Source organism: Passer domesticus, chromosome 10 (genome assembly GCF_036417665.1).
Source record: "Passer domesticus isolate bPasDom1 chromosome 10, bPasDom1.hap1, whole genome shotgun sequence".
Lineage (NCBI taxonomy): Eukaryota > Metazoa > Chordata > Aves > Passeriformes > Passeridae > Passer > Passer domesticus.
In genome coordinates, this window is record NC_087483.1 from 15,427,367 (window position 1) to 15,442,388 (window position 15,022).

The 15,022-nt window shown below is 38.5% G+C and overlaps 1 protein-coding gene across 15 annotated transcripts in view; it reads right to left on the reverse strand.

The window, feature by feature from the left end:
- Positions 1–265: 265 nt before the first annotated feature.
- ANKRD44 (ankyrin repeat domain 44) overlaps positions 266–15,022 on the reverse strand; it is a 128,040-nt gene continuing 113,283 nt past the window's right edge. For 10 of the 15 annotated variants that reach the window (XM_064433934.1, XM_064433924.1, XM_064433930.1 and 7 more), the window contains 9 exons: positions 14,272–14,389; positions 13,405–13,621; positions 12,688–12,775; positions 11,741–11,824; positions 10,376–10,521; positions 9,458–9,540; positions 8,236–8,318; positions 7,061–7,152; positions 266–4,888 (listed from right to left, as the gene is read on the reverse strand). In XM_064433934.1, coding sequence (XP_064290004.1) covers positions 4,623–4,888; positions 7,061–7,152; positions 8,236–8,318; positions 9,458–9,540; positions 10,376–10,521; positions 11,741–11,824; positions 12,688–12,775; positions 13,405–13,621; positions 14,272–14,389 — 1,177 coding nt within the window. In that variant the 3' untranslated portion in view covers positions 266–4,622. Of the gene's footprint in view, positions 4,889–6,681; positions 6,810–7,060; positions 7,153–8,235; positions 8,319–9,457; positions 9,541–10,375; positions 10,522–11,740; positions 11,825–12,687; positions 12,776–13,404; positions 13,622–14,271; positions 14,390–15,022 lie in introns of those variants that run through there. The other 5 variants (XM_064433937.1, XM_064433933.1, XM_064433939.1 and 2 more) reach the window with 3 other exon arrangements.

Consider the following 15,022-nt stretch of genomic DNA (forward strand, 5'->3'; position numbering starts at 1 on the left):
TGGGGCTCACCAGGGAAAACACCAAAATATTTAATAACGGACCAAAAAAAAATTTTTTTTAAAATTACTGTGGTGCTTTATTTTGCTCCCCCACCTTCCCCGAATCTACGGAAAAAGCAAAATCAGCTTTCTAGGGCAAAAGGGTATTTACATATGAGGGAAGTACGAAATAGTTGCATTTTCATCTTCACTGGGCAATACTTAAGCCTCCCCGGCTTAAGTATTCCCAAAAGAATTCTTTCCAAAAGAAACAAAACTGACTCCATTTTCCACTGTATTTGTACCATTTTTATTTGTAAAAATAACCATCTGAATGCATTGCAAGAGTAGTTTACAGTTAGGGTTCTTTATTACATTAATACAGCATTCAGTAGTTTAAAAAGTTACTAAATTGTGCTCGAGAAGATTCAGGTTGAATTCCAAGTCATTCAATGAATTAAGTTTTTTTTTCCTCATTTCATATGTGACATTTACCCAAGTCCTTAAACTTCAATTTACAAAAGCAAACAATACCGACAAAACCCCACCAAAACCATCAAACAATGTTTTATATAGTTTATTACAAATGTTATGCAAAATATAACACTGGCACCAGATGCGTATCACCATGGTTTGTAAAGATATATTGCACATGCTAAAGCATAAAATATAAGACAAAACCTACAAAACATAAGATATTGGCTTTAATATGTAGATCACTGCATAAGAAATGCATAAAATTACATTTTATACACACACTCAAGATTGTCACTAGTTTAAAACGCCCTTTCCTATAACACTGACCTAAGTTTACTTTTTGTGTAATAAGAAAGCATTTTCAGCACTGCGAAAATTATACATTATTCCTATAGAAATTTAGCATATTAATTTTCATTTCAATGCAGGTAGAACATATGAAAAGAAGAAACACTTTATACATTCAAAGAAGGTCTGAAATGAAAATTTACTGGTAATATATTGCTTTTATAACACTCAAATGAAAAAAAAAAAAAGAGACAAGTTTCACAAAACATTTCCATTATACACAAATATAAAAAGGCACTCTAATATTTCTTACATGACTAAGAATAAAAAAATCACAATTTTTTTTTTAAATCATCCTCAAATACATAACCAAGTTTCTCAACAGTACAATGGATAAACAATTCATTTCATGTGTTTGTTCCAATTCAATAACCTGGCAGTTGCTGACTGCATAAAAGTACCAAACACATTATGGTGCCCTTTTAGTAGCGATGAACAGAAATCCCCTGAGCTATTTCACAGCTATTTCAGGCAGTCCGGAGGTTGTGACTCAGTATTTGTGAGAGAGACTTGGGAGCCCATCCTGCTCTGGATTCCACCTGCAGCTGTGGTTAAAGTACAGGATGAAACGATCCTGCCAGGACAGCTGGGCAGGGAGCTGCCCCTCCCCAGGTGCCCTCTGCTGGGTGCAGACACAGAGGTTGTCCACCTCCTGTAAGCTGCAGGATCCAGGGTTAAGTGCAACGATTCTGTATGATTACTCTTGTAAGGAGTCCACAGAAAGGCAAGGAGATTATTTACAAAAGTAACATTACTCGCATGCTTGTATACCTGCCCTACACTACACACTGATTTCTACATGTGATAAATTACAGATTAATGTGCTAGCATACAAAAAAAAAGGGATTCTGGTAACTCACAAGAGATGTGGGAGAGGCCAACACTGAGCACGTCCGAGTGTCTCGCTCGTGGCAGTTTTCCTCCTAAATCCAGCGCCCTCAAAACACGACCTGTGCAGTGCCCTGGAGGTGAGCACAGTGTATGATCCTGTGCTCTTTGGAATGCTGCATCCTGGCAGCATTGTGGGGTTCCATGGCTAAAGGTTGGATTTGGCTCCTGGAAGGACCAGCGTGACTCAGAAAAATCACCTCTGCCTCTGGGATGCACTGAGAGGCAGCAGCTGTTGCACCACACAGTTAACCAGTGTTAGGAGGTATCGCCATTGGAAAATTTTTGATAACTGCATGGGCAGCAGGTGAAAATACTGAAACTTTAAAAATGGCTGCTTCAAATAATGTAACAACTTTTTATAAAGAGGGCTGGTTTTCTCTTAATGAAGCACTGTCATGTAGGATAGCGTAATTTGCTGTATTTCAGGGTGAGACTTACAACTAATCCTGCCAAGGAGCCTGCCTACATTTCTGCTTAAAATAAGATTAAAATGCTGATTCTGCTGTTAGACAGGTGGCAGCTATTTCCCATATGTTTGTTTTCAATGCCATCCTTCTACATTAAAAACCCCAAAATTTGGGATTACCGTTAATTTTGGAACAGGCACCACTGAAAATTTTAACAATTGCGCTCTCCTCTTATTTCCAGTGTTTTAAGTATGATGGTTATTGCTATTCGGCAACTTTTAAAAGCAAAAATGCTGAGAAAAACCAATTAAAATGCTATTTGGTGCTATTTCTGAGGAGAAAACCAAGGTTTCAGGTTCTCTGTCATTCTACTGTAGAAACTACAGAGTTGAGAGAAAAGGGGGATTTTTTAGCTGTAAACTTTGGAAGATTGCTAAGGAAAAAATGCTCAATTTTAGTAAGGCAAAATAAACTTAATATATCAAATTTTTTTTAGTAATTAAAGAACTGAAATCTGCCAATAGATTTTCAACAATCCAGCAGAACAGGGCTAAAAACTGCAACTAAAATTCAAATCCTTACTTTTTCTTTACTCTGCCAAAAGCGAGCACCGAGGAAGTTCATCTCACCCTCCCAGCACAGACACAGGCCTGAGACGAGCTGAGTGTGACAGGAACAGGAACGCCTGACTCCATGCTCTGCCACAGCTGGGTGGGTTTTCTCACCTGTCTGGCAAGTCTGAGCTTCTTAAGCTCTTAAACAAAGGAAGGTGTTTTGGTTTCAGCTTTTTCCCCAACACAGACAGTGGACCTTTGCATTCCATACAAGATGGGCACTCTCCCAGTGTGCATCCACCCTTCCTTTTTTTTGCTCCTCAGGCCCTCAGTCTTGCCAGATTCACATTTCATTTCAGTATGCATGAATGCTAACTAGGAGAACAAGCCATAGTGATTTTTCCTGGGCATTTGTTTCATTTCAAATAAATAGAAACACATCTACATTAAAAATATATGAACATATTCTTAAGTCTGGGAAAAAAAACCCACCTGTGGTCAACACGTATCGGTTAAAAATGTCAACTTGAAACCTGTGTCATAAAATGTAAAATTCACCCAAGACTACTTTCACCTCAAAAGTTTATATTTTTATCATTTAGAAAAAACTACTTCATTATGTGACTCACATATGAACAAAAAAATAATAGTAGCAAAGTCTTCAATTGAATTACTGAAGCATTTTGGTCCTCTTGGTACAGCTGGTTAGTTCATGACAGATTTTTGTTTGTGTTTTTTGTTTTTGTTTACAAAGTCTTATTCTTCCTTTTGTACATCTGTTGCAGAGGAGGGTCGGGGTCCATTTGACCTAGAAACTTTGGCAGAAGGAGTAAACATATTCACAAAGTTGACACTGCTTTAAAAGCTGGTGACAAAAGGCTTTTTAGCATCTATCTCTGTGTCCCCCCTAATGTTTCTGGTGTTTGGTATTTCACCTTTTGGCGTTACGCTTTCATTGCTTTGCCTTTGCTCTGTTAATCCAAACACTGGCAAAAGTACTTTAAAATTCAATACTGTTCACAGTAAAAATAAATTATTTAACCATAGAAAAGGAAAAAAAGCGCCATTTAAGTTGGCAAATCATTATAAACTTTTACGTACATCTTTGTCTACACCTGATTTCTCTCCCTCTCCCCTTTTTTTTCTGGTACTGGATTCATGATTCATGGCTCAGGAGACAGAAAAATCTAATGACCCTAATTCTGTAGTGCAAATAAACATTTGTGCTGAATTGAAAAAAAAACAAGGGCCAAGTGATTAGCATTTTACAGAAGTGATGTTCATGGGAAAATATGGTGAGATGAGCAGAATTTGGCCTTTAGAGTTAACAACTCCATTTTTCTAATTGTGTACTGCAACTAAGAACTGTAAAAAGTGCCTTCTGTACGTTTAAGTGCTTAATACAGGCAGAATGTAAAAGGTTTCATTTCCTGTAGAAAAGTAATACAGGCAGTTTTAAGATTACAACTTTACCTTTGGTTCATGTAAAAAAATTATCTAATTAACAGAGCCCCTGGAAGCAGGAAACAGACAAACATAGGAAAGGGGTGATGCTCAAATCTGATGCTCAAAGGCTATGCTGGAAATAGGATTGTGCACTAAAGGTGCAGCTAAAACATGAAAGAACAAGCAGTTCCCTGTTTATTTGTGCTGTCAAAAAGAAAAAAGGCATTTTCTCTTCTTCTACTTAAAATAAGAGGTAGAGACTTTTCACAGGGGCACTTTGGGCCTAAAGAAAACATCAGGAAACTGAAAAGCTGCAGAACTCTAATAGGAATATGTTCCAGTAAATCCCTTCAATTTTGTTATTTAAAGGCTTGATTCTCATCAGCACTACAAATCTTTCCATACCTTCTTGTCAAGAATAATAGTTAAGAATATAACTGTGGGATTTAAGCTGTTTAAAAAGACAAAAATTAAAGCTGAAACGAAATAATAACGAAAGAAGTTTTCGAATACCAACGAGTCAAAATGTTTCAGAATCCGAATCATTTTCATTGTACCCATCCTCTGTTCCTATGTTATTACTCAAGGGCTTATCGTAAGAGTTAATGCTGCCCACAGCGGAGCCATCGCAGAGGTGTGTCCTGCCCAAATTGTCTTTTTTAAAACAAGTGAAGTTGAAAGCCGTCACTGAACTGGAGGGAGAAAAAGGCATCATGGTAGCCAAAATGAGTGCCAGGCAGTCAGCCACGTCTTTGTTAGGAGCACAAGCCAGGGCTGGCGTATGACCTGGGCACAAACGCAGACAAGGCAATGGTTAGTACTGAGGGCACCTGGGGCACCCGGCATTCCTCAGGTACATCTCTAGGGACACTGGGGACGTGGATGGGGTTACACATGCCAGGCGTGTTACTCACTCACACGGGACATGCTGGGAGAGACACTGGGGGCACCGCAGTCACCGGGGCCACAACAAGCACTGCTTGTGTGAAACCAGGCAGCAAACACCGTGCCAGTTCAACCAAAGCACTCGCTAAACACGGCTCTACAGCACACACAGCGTGGCCAGTGCACAACACAGGGACTACAGCACAGGGACAGAAACTGCCGTCGTTTCTGTGCATGAACGAGTCTCATTCTGAGAACAACAGCTTGCGTTAAACATGAAAGATATTAGTTTAAAAAGTTCTGATTTAATGAGCAAATGATTTTAAAAATTGATCAGTTGAGTATCTAACTTGGCAAGTAGTTTATTTAGAAATCATATTATAAAATAATTAGACCAGTGCAGGGGGTACATGGATAGCAGGTGTGACTGGATGTTTAGTTGCCCAACTAAACATGGATGTTTAGTTGCCCAAATGTACATTGTGTTAGAAGAATATTAGCTGTATTCAGCAAGCATGGCATACACTTCAAATACTAATAAGCTAAGATAGTACTAAGAGCTAATAAGACTCCAATGTCAGTCAAACGAAGGACTGGGGAGCTGTTAGAAGCTTGTCTTCACTGCAGTTTAACTTGGGTCCTGTCCAAGCACTGCCCTGAAGCAGCTCTTCATGTACACGAGCCCTGGAAGCCAGTGTGCTCATTACACTTACTGTCTGTACATTTCACACACTGCTGTGCAGAACTCCAGCCCTTTCCAACAAATCCTCCTTTTATGCTAAGAACTGAAAAATTCTTTTGCAGATGGTTAAATCTCCAGCACTGCAGCGATATTAACATGAGGCAGTGGCCACTTCTGGTACCTACTGCCTCGAGGAAGCCAAGATCTGCAGCACAGACAAACTTGGTAGGCAAAAAGTGAATAGTTTTGTTGCAAAATACCCACATTTAAGCACTGATTGCAGTCAGTGCATTTCCTCTTCCATGTAAGTTCCATGTGTTCCAAGTGTTAATATTCTTTAGATCTGTAAGTATGCTAAGATTCTACTTGAACATCTCTCTTTTAAAAGGTGCATGCTGTTCCTAGAAAAACTAAATGTGTATAAAATTTAAACTTAATTGTCATTTGTTACATACAAATTAGCTGAACCTGTATGTACTATTTTAAGGATAAAATCTGTTGGTAGAAGATAGTCTGATTAATTTTTCTGTCCCCTATCTCTAAAGTGAGGTTAGGGTCAGGTGACATCTGTGGAACTCAGTCATGCAAGTATAGCTAAGTAGCATTTGGCTTGTAGTAAATACCACTCAGTTCTTTTCATCCCCAGATCTCAAATGTCTTGCAATGACGGGTGAGTAGTTACGTTATTTAGTGTCACTTTACAGATATGGAAAGATGGAATTGTTACATTAATGCCATTAAGTTAGTATTGTAAGAAAGACCAACTTATTTCAGGAAGATAGTTTTTAAAACTATAATTGTAGAATCACATCCCTCTCTAATTCCTTATAATTTTTAGGGAAGGGCTTCATTGAAGTCTGAAATAAAATTATTTCATTTAGTAACCAATTCTGTACTTTTACGAGACAACAGTAATTTAATTGCATCTTGGTCAGATAATTGGCAAGCACAAGGTTTGATCTCAGAATGAGCTGGGACACACTCAAACATATGTTGATGGTTTTCTTCCTACCCATTAAAACATGCGCTGATTGAATGCAAATTCCTTAATTCTTCTGCAAGGCGTCAGAATTATCCGGTGCCACTTGCATGTTTAGGAAATTCAAGTTACCACTGCACTCAGGCATTAAAAAAGTCTAGCTGTTGACAGTACATGCAAAATGAACAGTAAAAGGGACCACTGTGATGTTTAAAGTAGATTCTTGTACTAAAGAAAGTGTATCTTTTAATTTTTTTTTTTAAATAGGTACTCACACAACTCACTGACTGTTCTTGGAAGGATAAAAGCATCAATGAAGTCTATCATCACCTTTTAAGTCTATTGCTTCAGTCTGTTGTAAAATTACCTCTTGGGTCCTACTGAAGACTGTCAAAGTGTATCATTTACTTACCATTTTCATCTACTGCCAGGACACAGGCCCCTTTGGCCAGCAACTCCTCAACCACCATCTTTAGGCCATTTCGTGCAGCAATATGAAGAGGTCTACAAAAACATAACAACTGAATTCAACTTCAGTTTACAACAGATTTTCTAAACAAAGCTAGACAATGCTTAAAGCACACCCAGCATCTGAAACAGGTTTCCTTCCTTGAATCATTAGAATTATATCATAGACACTAAATTTTATTGCAGCCTTTGAAATAATTGTCATGTTCCACATCTATAAACCAAGAACTTTTTTGTGCAAGCACACAAAGACTGCTTAATACGTTTTAGCCTAAAGACTTTCTTTAAAAGTTTCTCATTTTTGCACTGTTTGCAGCACACAATTGATGTTTAAAAGGAAAAGGAATCCAAGACTGAAGAAATGCCTGTGTTCTGTCCTTAACTGTGGCTGCTACAGGCTGCTCAATATCATTGTATTGCCTTTTTATCCTTGAATACTCAATTGCTCTTCTCTGTTACTGCAGAGCAGCTGGAAATTAAAAATAGGCATTGGTTTGTTCCTTTCCTGGCCCAACACCCAGTGCTCTGGTTTGGGAACAGCTAGCAGGAGAGGAAAAACATTTTCATGTTGGAAGAGGGGGAAAAAAGAGCTAAGATGGAATTAATTCTTCTGCAAGCTCTAGGTGATCTGCCACCTGAACTCATGGTTGAATCTCCTGTGATGGGATTCCCCCAAGCCAGCAAATAGTTGCAGCTGATAACATATGCTATGGACAGAAATTCCACATAAAATATCACCTAAAAAACCTTCAGAGAACTAAATGTACCACCTTAAGTCTAAGTAACTCTAAATAAATTATTTAAATTTAGGGTGAAGCTCACTAGAAAATGCCAGATGTATACTTACACATTCACATGATTAATAAACATTTTGATCTAGTCTTCAAATAAATGACCTCATATAATTTTTCCACCAGATCATGCACAGAAATGGCATGAACAGAATCAAAATTAAAAGTGAGAATGCAATACAATTTGGGTCTTTTTCAAGGGAAAGCATTCAAAAAATCAGAAATTAACTTTACTGTTCTATTAAGTAATCTGAGACATGAATTTGAAATGGTAAACTGGAATATTCCGGTAAATCAACTGAACTTGAGAGGATCAGGCTATACTTACGTCTGCAATGCATTATTTTTTGCATTAATAAGGCTCTGTTCTTGGATCTTGTCAAGTATTAACAAGGCACATTTTTCATGACCCTGTAGTCAGGGAAAAAATTCCAAAAGCATTAATTTACCGAGGAGTTTGAAACTGAGGCAAAAGAAATGTTACATAATAAAAGTGAAATGTAGTAACTCAACTTGAAATACAAAAGACGCTGCTCAGTAAGCCTGTGTAGAAGGTGAACTGAGTAAGTTTTAAAATACCATTTGTGAACCACCACTGCTGAGATGTTTTATCACATTTAGAAATGTAGACATTCACCTGTCTTTCAACCCTGCATTCATTAAATATGAATTCACTTCCTCAGCTTTCAGAGGTTGCTGTGTTTTCTCTTGAGTGAACATTCAGTGGATGATTTATCAGAACTACACAGTGACAGAGAATGCTTTCATCTCAGAAACGAATACCACACTTTGTGGGTCTTTAAATGCCTTTCTGTATTATTAATAAGCTGCTAGAAAACCTCTTCAGTGTCAGAGAGCTCTAACAATGGAACTTTGGGAATAATACAGATCTCGGCCTTATTTCTGATCCTGCAAGTTGCAGATGCTGAGCCTGCAGTCCTGGCAGAGGAACAGCTGCCTGAAGGACCTTGAGAATTCAGCAAGGCTCATGTGTCTGCAGAAACTGGAGTAATATGATCACACTGGAATCCAATCTGTGGATAGGAGTAAAAGAAAAGGCCCAGGAAAGGGAATCCTCTGTGCATTTTTTCTTGCAGAAAAAGCAATAGAAATTTGAGTTAAGAAGAAGAAGGCTTAGGAAGAGACACCATCACCCATCTAATCAATACCTCTGATTTCACTCCTCTTTGTTAAGGGAAAATTTTGGTCTCATTTCACAGAAATTGGAGATAAATAAAAAATAATTTTATTTTTCTTTGTTATTGAACCTGTTAAGCTGTTTTACAGTGAGATTATCAGGTAAAACCTTAAAGGGTTTCCTTTACTTCTCTTAGTGTCACTTATGTTTCAGTTGTCATAAGAGCCATCCCTATTTCTCAATGTACAATCCTTTAAAATAGACAAGAGAATAAGCTTGGAACAATTTTCCCTTCCTCACCACAACTGTGACCACCACATTTCCACTGCAGAAAAAAACTTGGGAGCATAAACACACACACACATTCATATGGACTGATGAGAATAAAGGCACAGAGAGGTCTTCGACTTACTTTACTGCTAGCCAAGTGCAAAGATGTATTCAGCTCCTTATCTTTTAATGTCAGGTCAGCCTTGGCAATGTTCACCAAAAAGTCTGAGGTATGGAGCAGAAATCAATGATTGAACCCAATGGATAGATGAACATGTCAAAAGAGAGGAAAAAATTACTGTTTCAATATGCATGTGCATAGAGGCGAATCAATTAAGTCTTTATATGATGTAAGCCTTATAATAATGAAGTTAGTGAATGAGAACAGACTAGTCTTGTGCAGTTAATCAGCAAGCAAATGCAGAGCTAACAACTTGTTTGTGGTGCCCCAAACTGTCAAACGTATATTGATCTTAACTTATTTATGAACTTTCCTATTTGCAGATCAGCAATTTTTGCCTGAATCACCTCTGCTTCAGAACGACTGTAAATCCTGCTTTGAAAGGACTAAGGGGATCTAAAGAACTGGGGTGCAGCCTGTGCTGTTGAAGCTAGGGAAAAGGGAATTCTGCAAAGCCCATAAGGTCCCCAGTCAGTGTGCTTATGGTACATAATCTAGCCTGGAAAAAGCAGCTGCTGGTAGCTGCCTTTCAAAGAATGGGGCTTCCTATAAAACAGGACAGGAATAGCTTACATAATCTTTTTCACACGTGCAGCTTTACTGCTCCTCAAAATCAAGGAAGTAAACAGGAGAATAGAATTACTACTGCCCTCCTGCTCTTTACAGTGTGCCCTTGGGAGGAAGAAAGACTCAAATTTGTTATTGCAAATGTTCACCAAGACTGCAGAGTAGTAGCATTTTTAATGGATGAAAAACTGTCTTCTAATATCTAATATCCTTCAAAAGCAGAAGGATATTATCCACATAATCCATTTTCCTTGCTGAGTCTTCCCAGGATGCCAGGGTTACCCCGTGGGGCAGGGGCAGGGCTGCACTCACCGACGGCGCCCACGTGCCCGCTGTGCGCTGCCATCATGAGCGGCGTCCTGCCCGCGCGGTCGGCCGCGTTCACGTGCGCGCTGTGGCTCAGCAGCAGCTGCAGGCACTCCACGTGGTCGGCGAAGGCTGCGGCGTGCAGGGGCGTCCTGGGGGAGCAACACCCACACAGCTGCTGCTACAGAGGGGCCGTATCCCCACCTCCCCAAAAACCTCCAAGTGCAAGAGGTTTTAGGGCTTTTCCCTATCCAATTTCGAGTTATCACCAGCAGTAGCAGCTGCAGCAGCAGCTGAAGGAAGTTAAATAATATTTCCAGTCTCCAAAGGTGGATATGATAGTATGGAGATATGACACTGTGAAGAATCTTGTATTAGCAGCCTATTTATTTTAATAGAGCATATTGTGTAACATGAAAAGCAGTACAATCCCTCGTCCTTATTAATCTGATTTTACCTTTTTTTTTCAGCAAGCCTCAGTTGATAAGTACTATCAGAAAAAAACAGATCCTTTATTTTTAAAAAAATAAGATATTTTGAATTATAGTCAAAGGTACTACAGCAACAAGCCACAAGTAAGTGCAGTACTATAAAAGGCAGAAGAAATTCAATCCACTTTGGAGGTTATCAGTTTCTACAAGACATAGACATTGGTGGAGTTCATTCACTGTGGCTCTTTGGCAATTTTGGGTCGGAAGGGTGACTACTAGAGATGAAAGATTGTTGGTACACAGCCCAGCTCAGTGTGGCTTCTGTTTTGCTCATCAGCAAAGGTGAGGTGCTCCTACCCTCACAGTAGGGGGTATTAATTTGTTTTAATCAAGAAAACAATGTGTTCAGTTTTTAGAATTTCAGCAATTTAAATTAAATATATACATATGTGGTGAGGAGATTCTCAATGTGACAAATGAAGGATTGGGCTGAATGCCCATCTCTTGCTGTAATGGTTTTATTTTGCTGCATAGTTATTCTCAGCTGTGTGCCCTGAGAATGCCAGCATAAAGTGGAAACTATTAATGAAATACTTTTCTGTATGTACGTAGTATCACTCCATTTAGCAAAGATAAATGGGTTTAAACATTTAACAAAGAAAACAGGTCCAGGGAAGCAGCCTATAGCCATAGCTGTTCTAAACAAACCAAATACTATCACTTTTATATTTTTTTCATATGTACTCCAACAGTGAATACTTCATATTCTTGCTTCAAGTGAGACACCATTTAGCTGTGCTGGAGTGTAAACTGCTGTCTGAAAGAGCCAGCAAGTCTTAGGTCAGCCATAACAGATAAGGATTAGTGCCAGAGGTTCAGGAATAACTACGAAAAATACTAAATGGAGTCATGAGATGCAATTTGTTACAGGAACTATTACCTTCCTTTGTCATCCTCACAATTGACAATGCTGGCGTCGATGGCTCCGATGAGTAGTGATGCACAGTTTTCATGATCATTGATTCTGCCAAAGAAAATACATTTTTAAAAGGCCATGTCTATGTATTTTTCCACTTTCCAATATTGGAAAGGTTTACTTGACCTCCCATAAATGTTTCTTAGTGGTTATTTCTAAGTTACCCTAATATGCCTTTGTCTTAATGCTTTTAGTCACACCTCTGCTTATTCATCATCTCTCCATTTAACCAAACTGCATCTGCTATGATGGATTTCAGTCTCTAAAGCAAAGCTTAATTCACTATGCACCAAGGTAATTTCCAAGTCCAGAACAAAGCTAGGATTAAAACCTTAATATCTTAAAATCCTTAGTGGGTATGTCAAACACCCCTGGGCCTGGAAAAAACTCAGTCATAGACACTTACATGAAGAGAGATTTATTCTACTGTTTCAGGTACTGAAATTCACATCTCTTCCAACTCGCACATTTAGTATTTAATTTGATTTTTATTTGATTTGATAGATGTGTTCAATTAATACTTCTGGGTTTTGCTAATTTGTCTCATTTCTTTATGAAATTTAACAGTATTTAGTAACAGTAATAGACACACAATATAGCTAACACACTTCCACATTGGATTAAAAGGTATTTTCATTTTAAAGTTGCACACGTTTAAGTTGCACACATTTTAACAGTCTTGAAAATTGCATACTCGTTTAAATTATAAGAATACTGAAATTTTTTTCAAAGCTATTACTAGAAATTCTGATTTAAAATAATGTGTTTTAGCTACAAAGAATTTTATTTCAAGTGATCAGCTTTAAAATAATTGCTCATACAAATAATTTCCAAAAAAGCTTGCTTTATTCTCATACTGCTACTTTCTGCAGACGTATCCTAATCAGTTGTTACAGGAGATTTCTACTTACACAGCACAGTGCAATGGAGAGAAGCTATTTCCATAGAACTTGTGGAAAAGTTTTTGTTCCAATAGTACCTCTATGCAGTTCTCATGACCTGTGAGAGAGCAGATATTTCACAGTGTTGCACAAAGCAGGTAGTTCACTTAACTCATATTAGGCTTACACAGGCTGGAATCTCACACTTTTAAGTTCAAAGTTGAACATGATGTGTTTATAAGCTCTTATGTGATAAATCAGAGGATTTTTTAATTTTATGGCAGCAGTAAGAGAGATCTGGGCAAATATTAGGATTTATTGAGAAAAAAGGAAAGTTTTTTTAATGTGATGTCATGTATGTTGCATTACATCCAAAGCTTAAATGTCAATACTGAGAAGCTTTATGCTTATATTAAGCCATGAGTTCAGGTTATCCAGTTTGGAATAATCAGTTCAGTTCAGAATATCCATCTATTCCCGTAGTTTCTTGCACCAGGAGCTCAAAGGAGCACTCCTGGTCAAACAGAAATCACTTTCAGCATGGACATGAATAAAACCAGAATTTCATCCTGGCTTCTTGTGACTTGGAGCAAATGAGCCACAAAGTCCCTGGGAGGTACTGCCGGAATTTCCCTGTGCTCTGAACTGAAGGGTGCCCACAGCAAGTGCCAATACAGACAGCAAACAGGGACCATTTGCCTCTTCATTTCAAGCTCCTCCACCACATTTCCCCGAGCTGATCCTCACCATTGTAGGAAGCCCAGTGCAGGGGCGTGTAGCCCTGGTTGTCCTTCAGGCTGCAGTCCTCCTCGGCGAGTGCCACCTGCAGTAACTCGCCCAGCCACGTGGCGTGACCCCGAGCTGCTGCGAAGTGCAGAGGTGTCCTGCCCCTGGCATCCTTACACAAAATAGAGACTTCTTTCTCTAACAGCATCTGGACGCACTCTTCGTGCCCAGTCATGATCTGGTAACAAAGAAATCAGTGAAGAGGTTGATGTAACACAGATTATTGTCCTGGAAATATGGAATGTGATTGACACCTGTGAACATGAAATGGTGTGGACGGGATTCAGCAGGCAGAGATGAGAGCCCTTTGCTCACCTGCTCAACTACTCACTGCAGTTATAAAGTTCTGTATAAATATCATCCCTTGCATCAGCTCCACATTGGGTAAGAAGCTAGACTTAGCTAGGAAAGTCAGCTTAGTAAAGCTGGACTAGAAAAGATTATATCTGCCTCAAGTTTCAGTGCCTCTAGAAAAAACTTGCACCGTTGCAAAATGAAAGTTAACTACTGGCCAGTTCTTTCAAAGAAATTATTTTCAGAATTCTTAAGCTGGTCAGGTACAAGAATAATGACTACTATTATAAAGTAGAGAAAACTAGAGGAAAAAAAAGTGGTCTAATCATTGTTTTGCCTAATTAATTAATGCAAATGTGAAATAAAAGCAAAGCATTACTAAGAGCAGATCTGTCTTGCTTTGTATATCATTCATTATGCTTGGTCATGTTTCCAATCATTTACAGTGCTCTCTAGATTTAAATATCCCTGCACTTATAAGTGAGTTGTAGTCACAGCAAAACAAATAATAAAGGATTATAAAAATTAAGTCACCCCTCGATGTAAAGCTGTGCATCCCAGGAGATCAGCTGCATCTACAGATGCTTCTTTTTCAAGTAATAAAGAAACAGCATCAATGTGCCCATATGCCACTGCAAGCATTAACGGAGTTCTAGGGAAAAAAAAGAAAACCAGAGCAGTCATAGCTATAAAATGGCATATTATTTGTCCCTGCTAACTTCCACAGAGAAAGCAGGAAGCTCTGCATTTCTTCCACTCCTACCCACGAACCCGGTTCCTTTCCCATACTCATATATGACACCCAAGTGAAGACCTTTAGTATGAAATTATTGAGATGTTTAACAATCAGCTGCCACGACTGAAAGAGTAACAAACCCACTTGTAAGCAGTTTACAGAGCAACACCATTCAAGACAATCTGTTCCCTTAATAACCTACAGTTGCTGTCACCTCCAGGACACAAGAGTTTCACAATACCAAGTCTTGTGAATGCACGTCCTTGCTAGTTACCAAGATGACAATGACCCAAAGTATTTCTTTTGCAAATGCTGCACATTTGCTAAAAGGGGATAAAGGGACATGAGGAAAATATTCAAGCCAAAATTTAGACTAACATATCTTTCATTTGTTTCTGAAAGAGATCTATTCTCCATCTGTTTTTAGGCAGACTAATACCATTTAAAATTAAATGTGCAGACATTATGTGTGCAACATTATATGTTCCAGACACTTCAAATAAGTTTCTTAAACTATTCACATTTTCACTTTAAAAATATATCTTATTC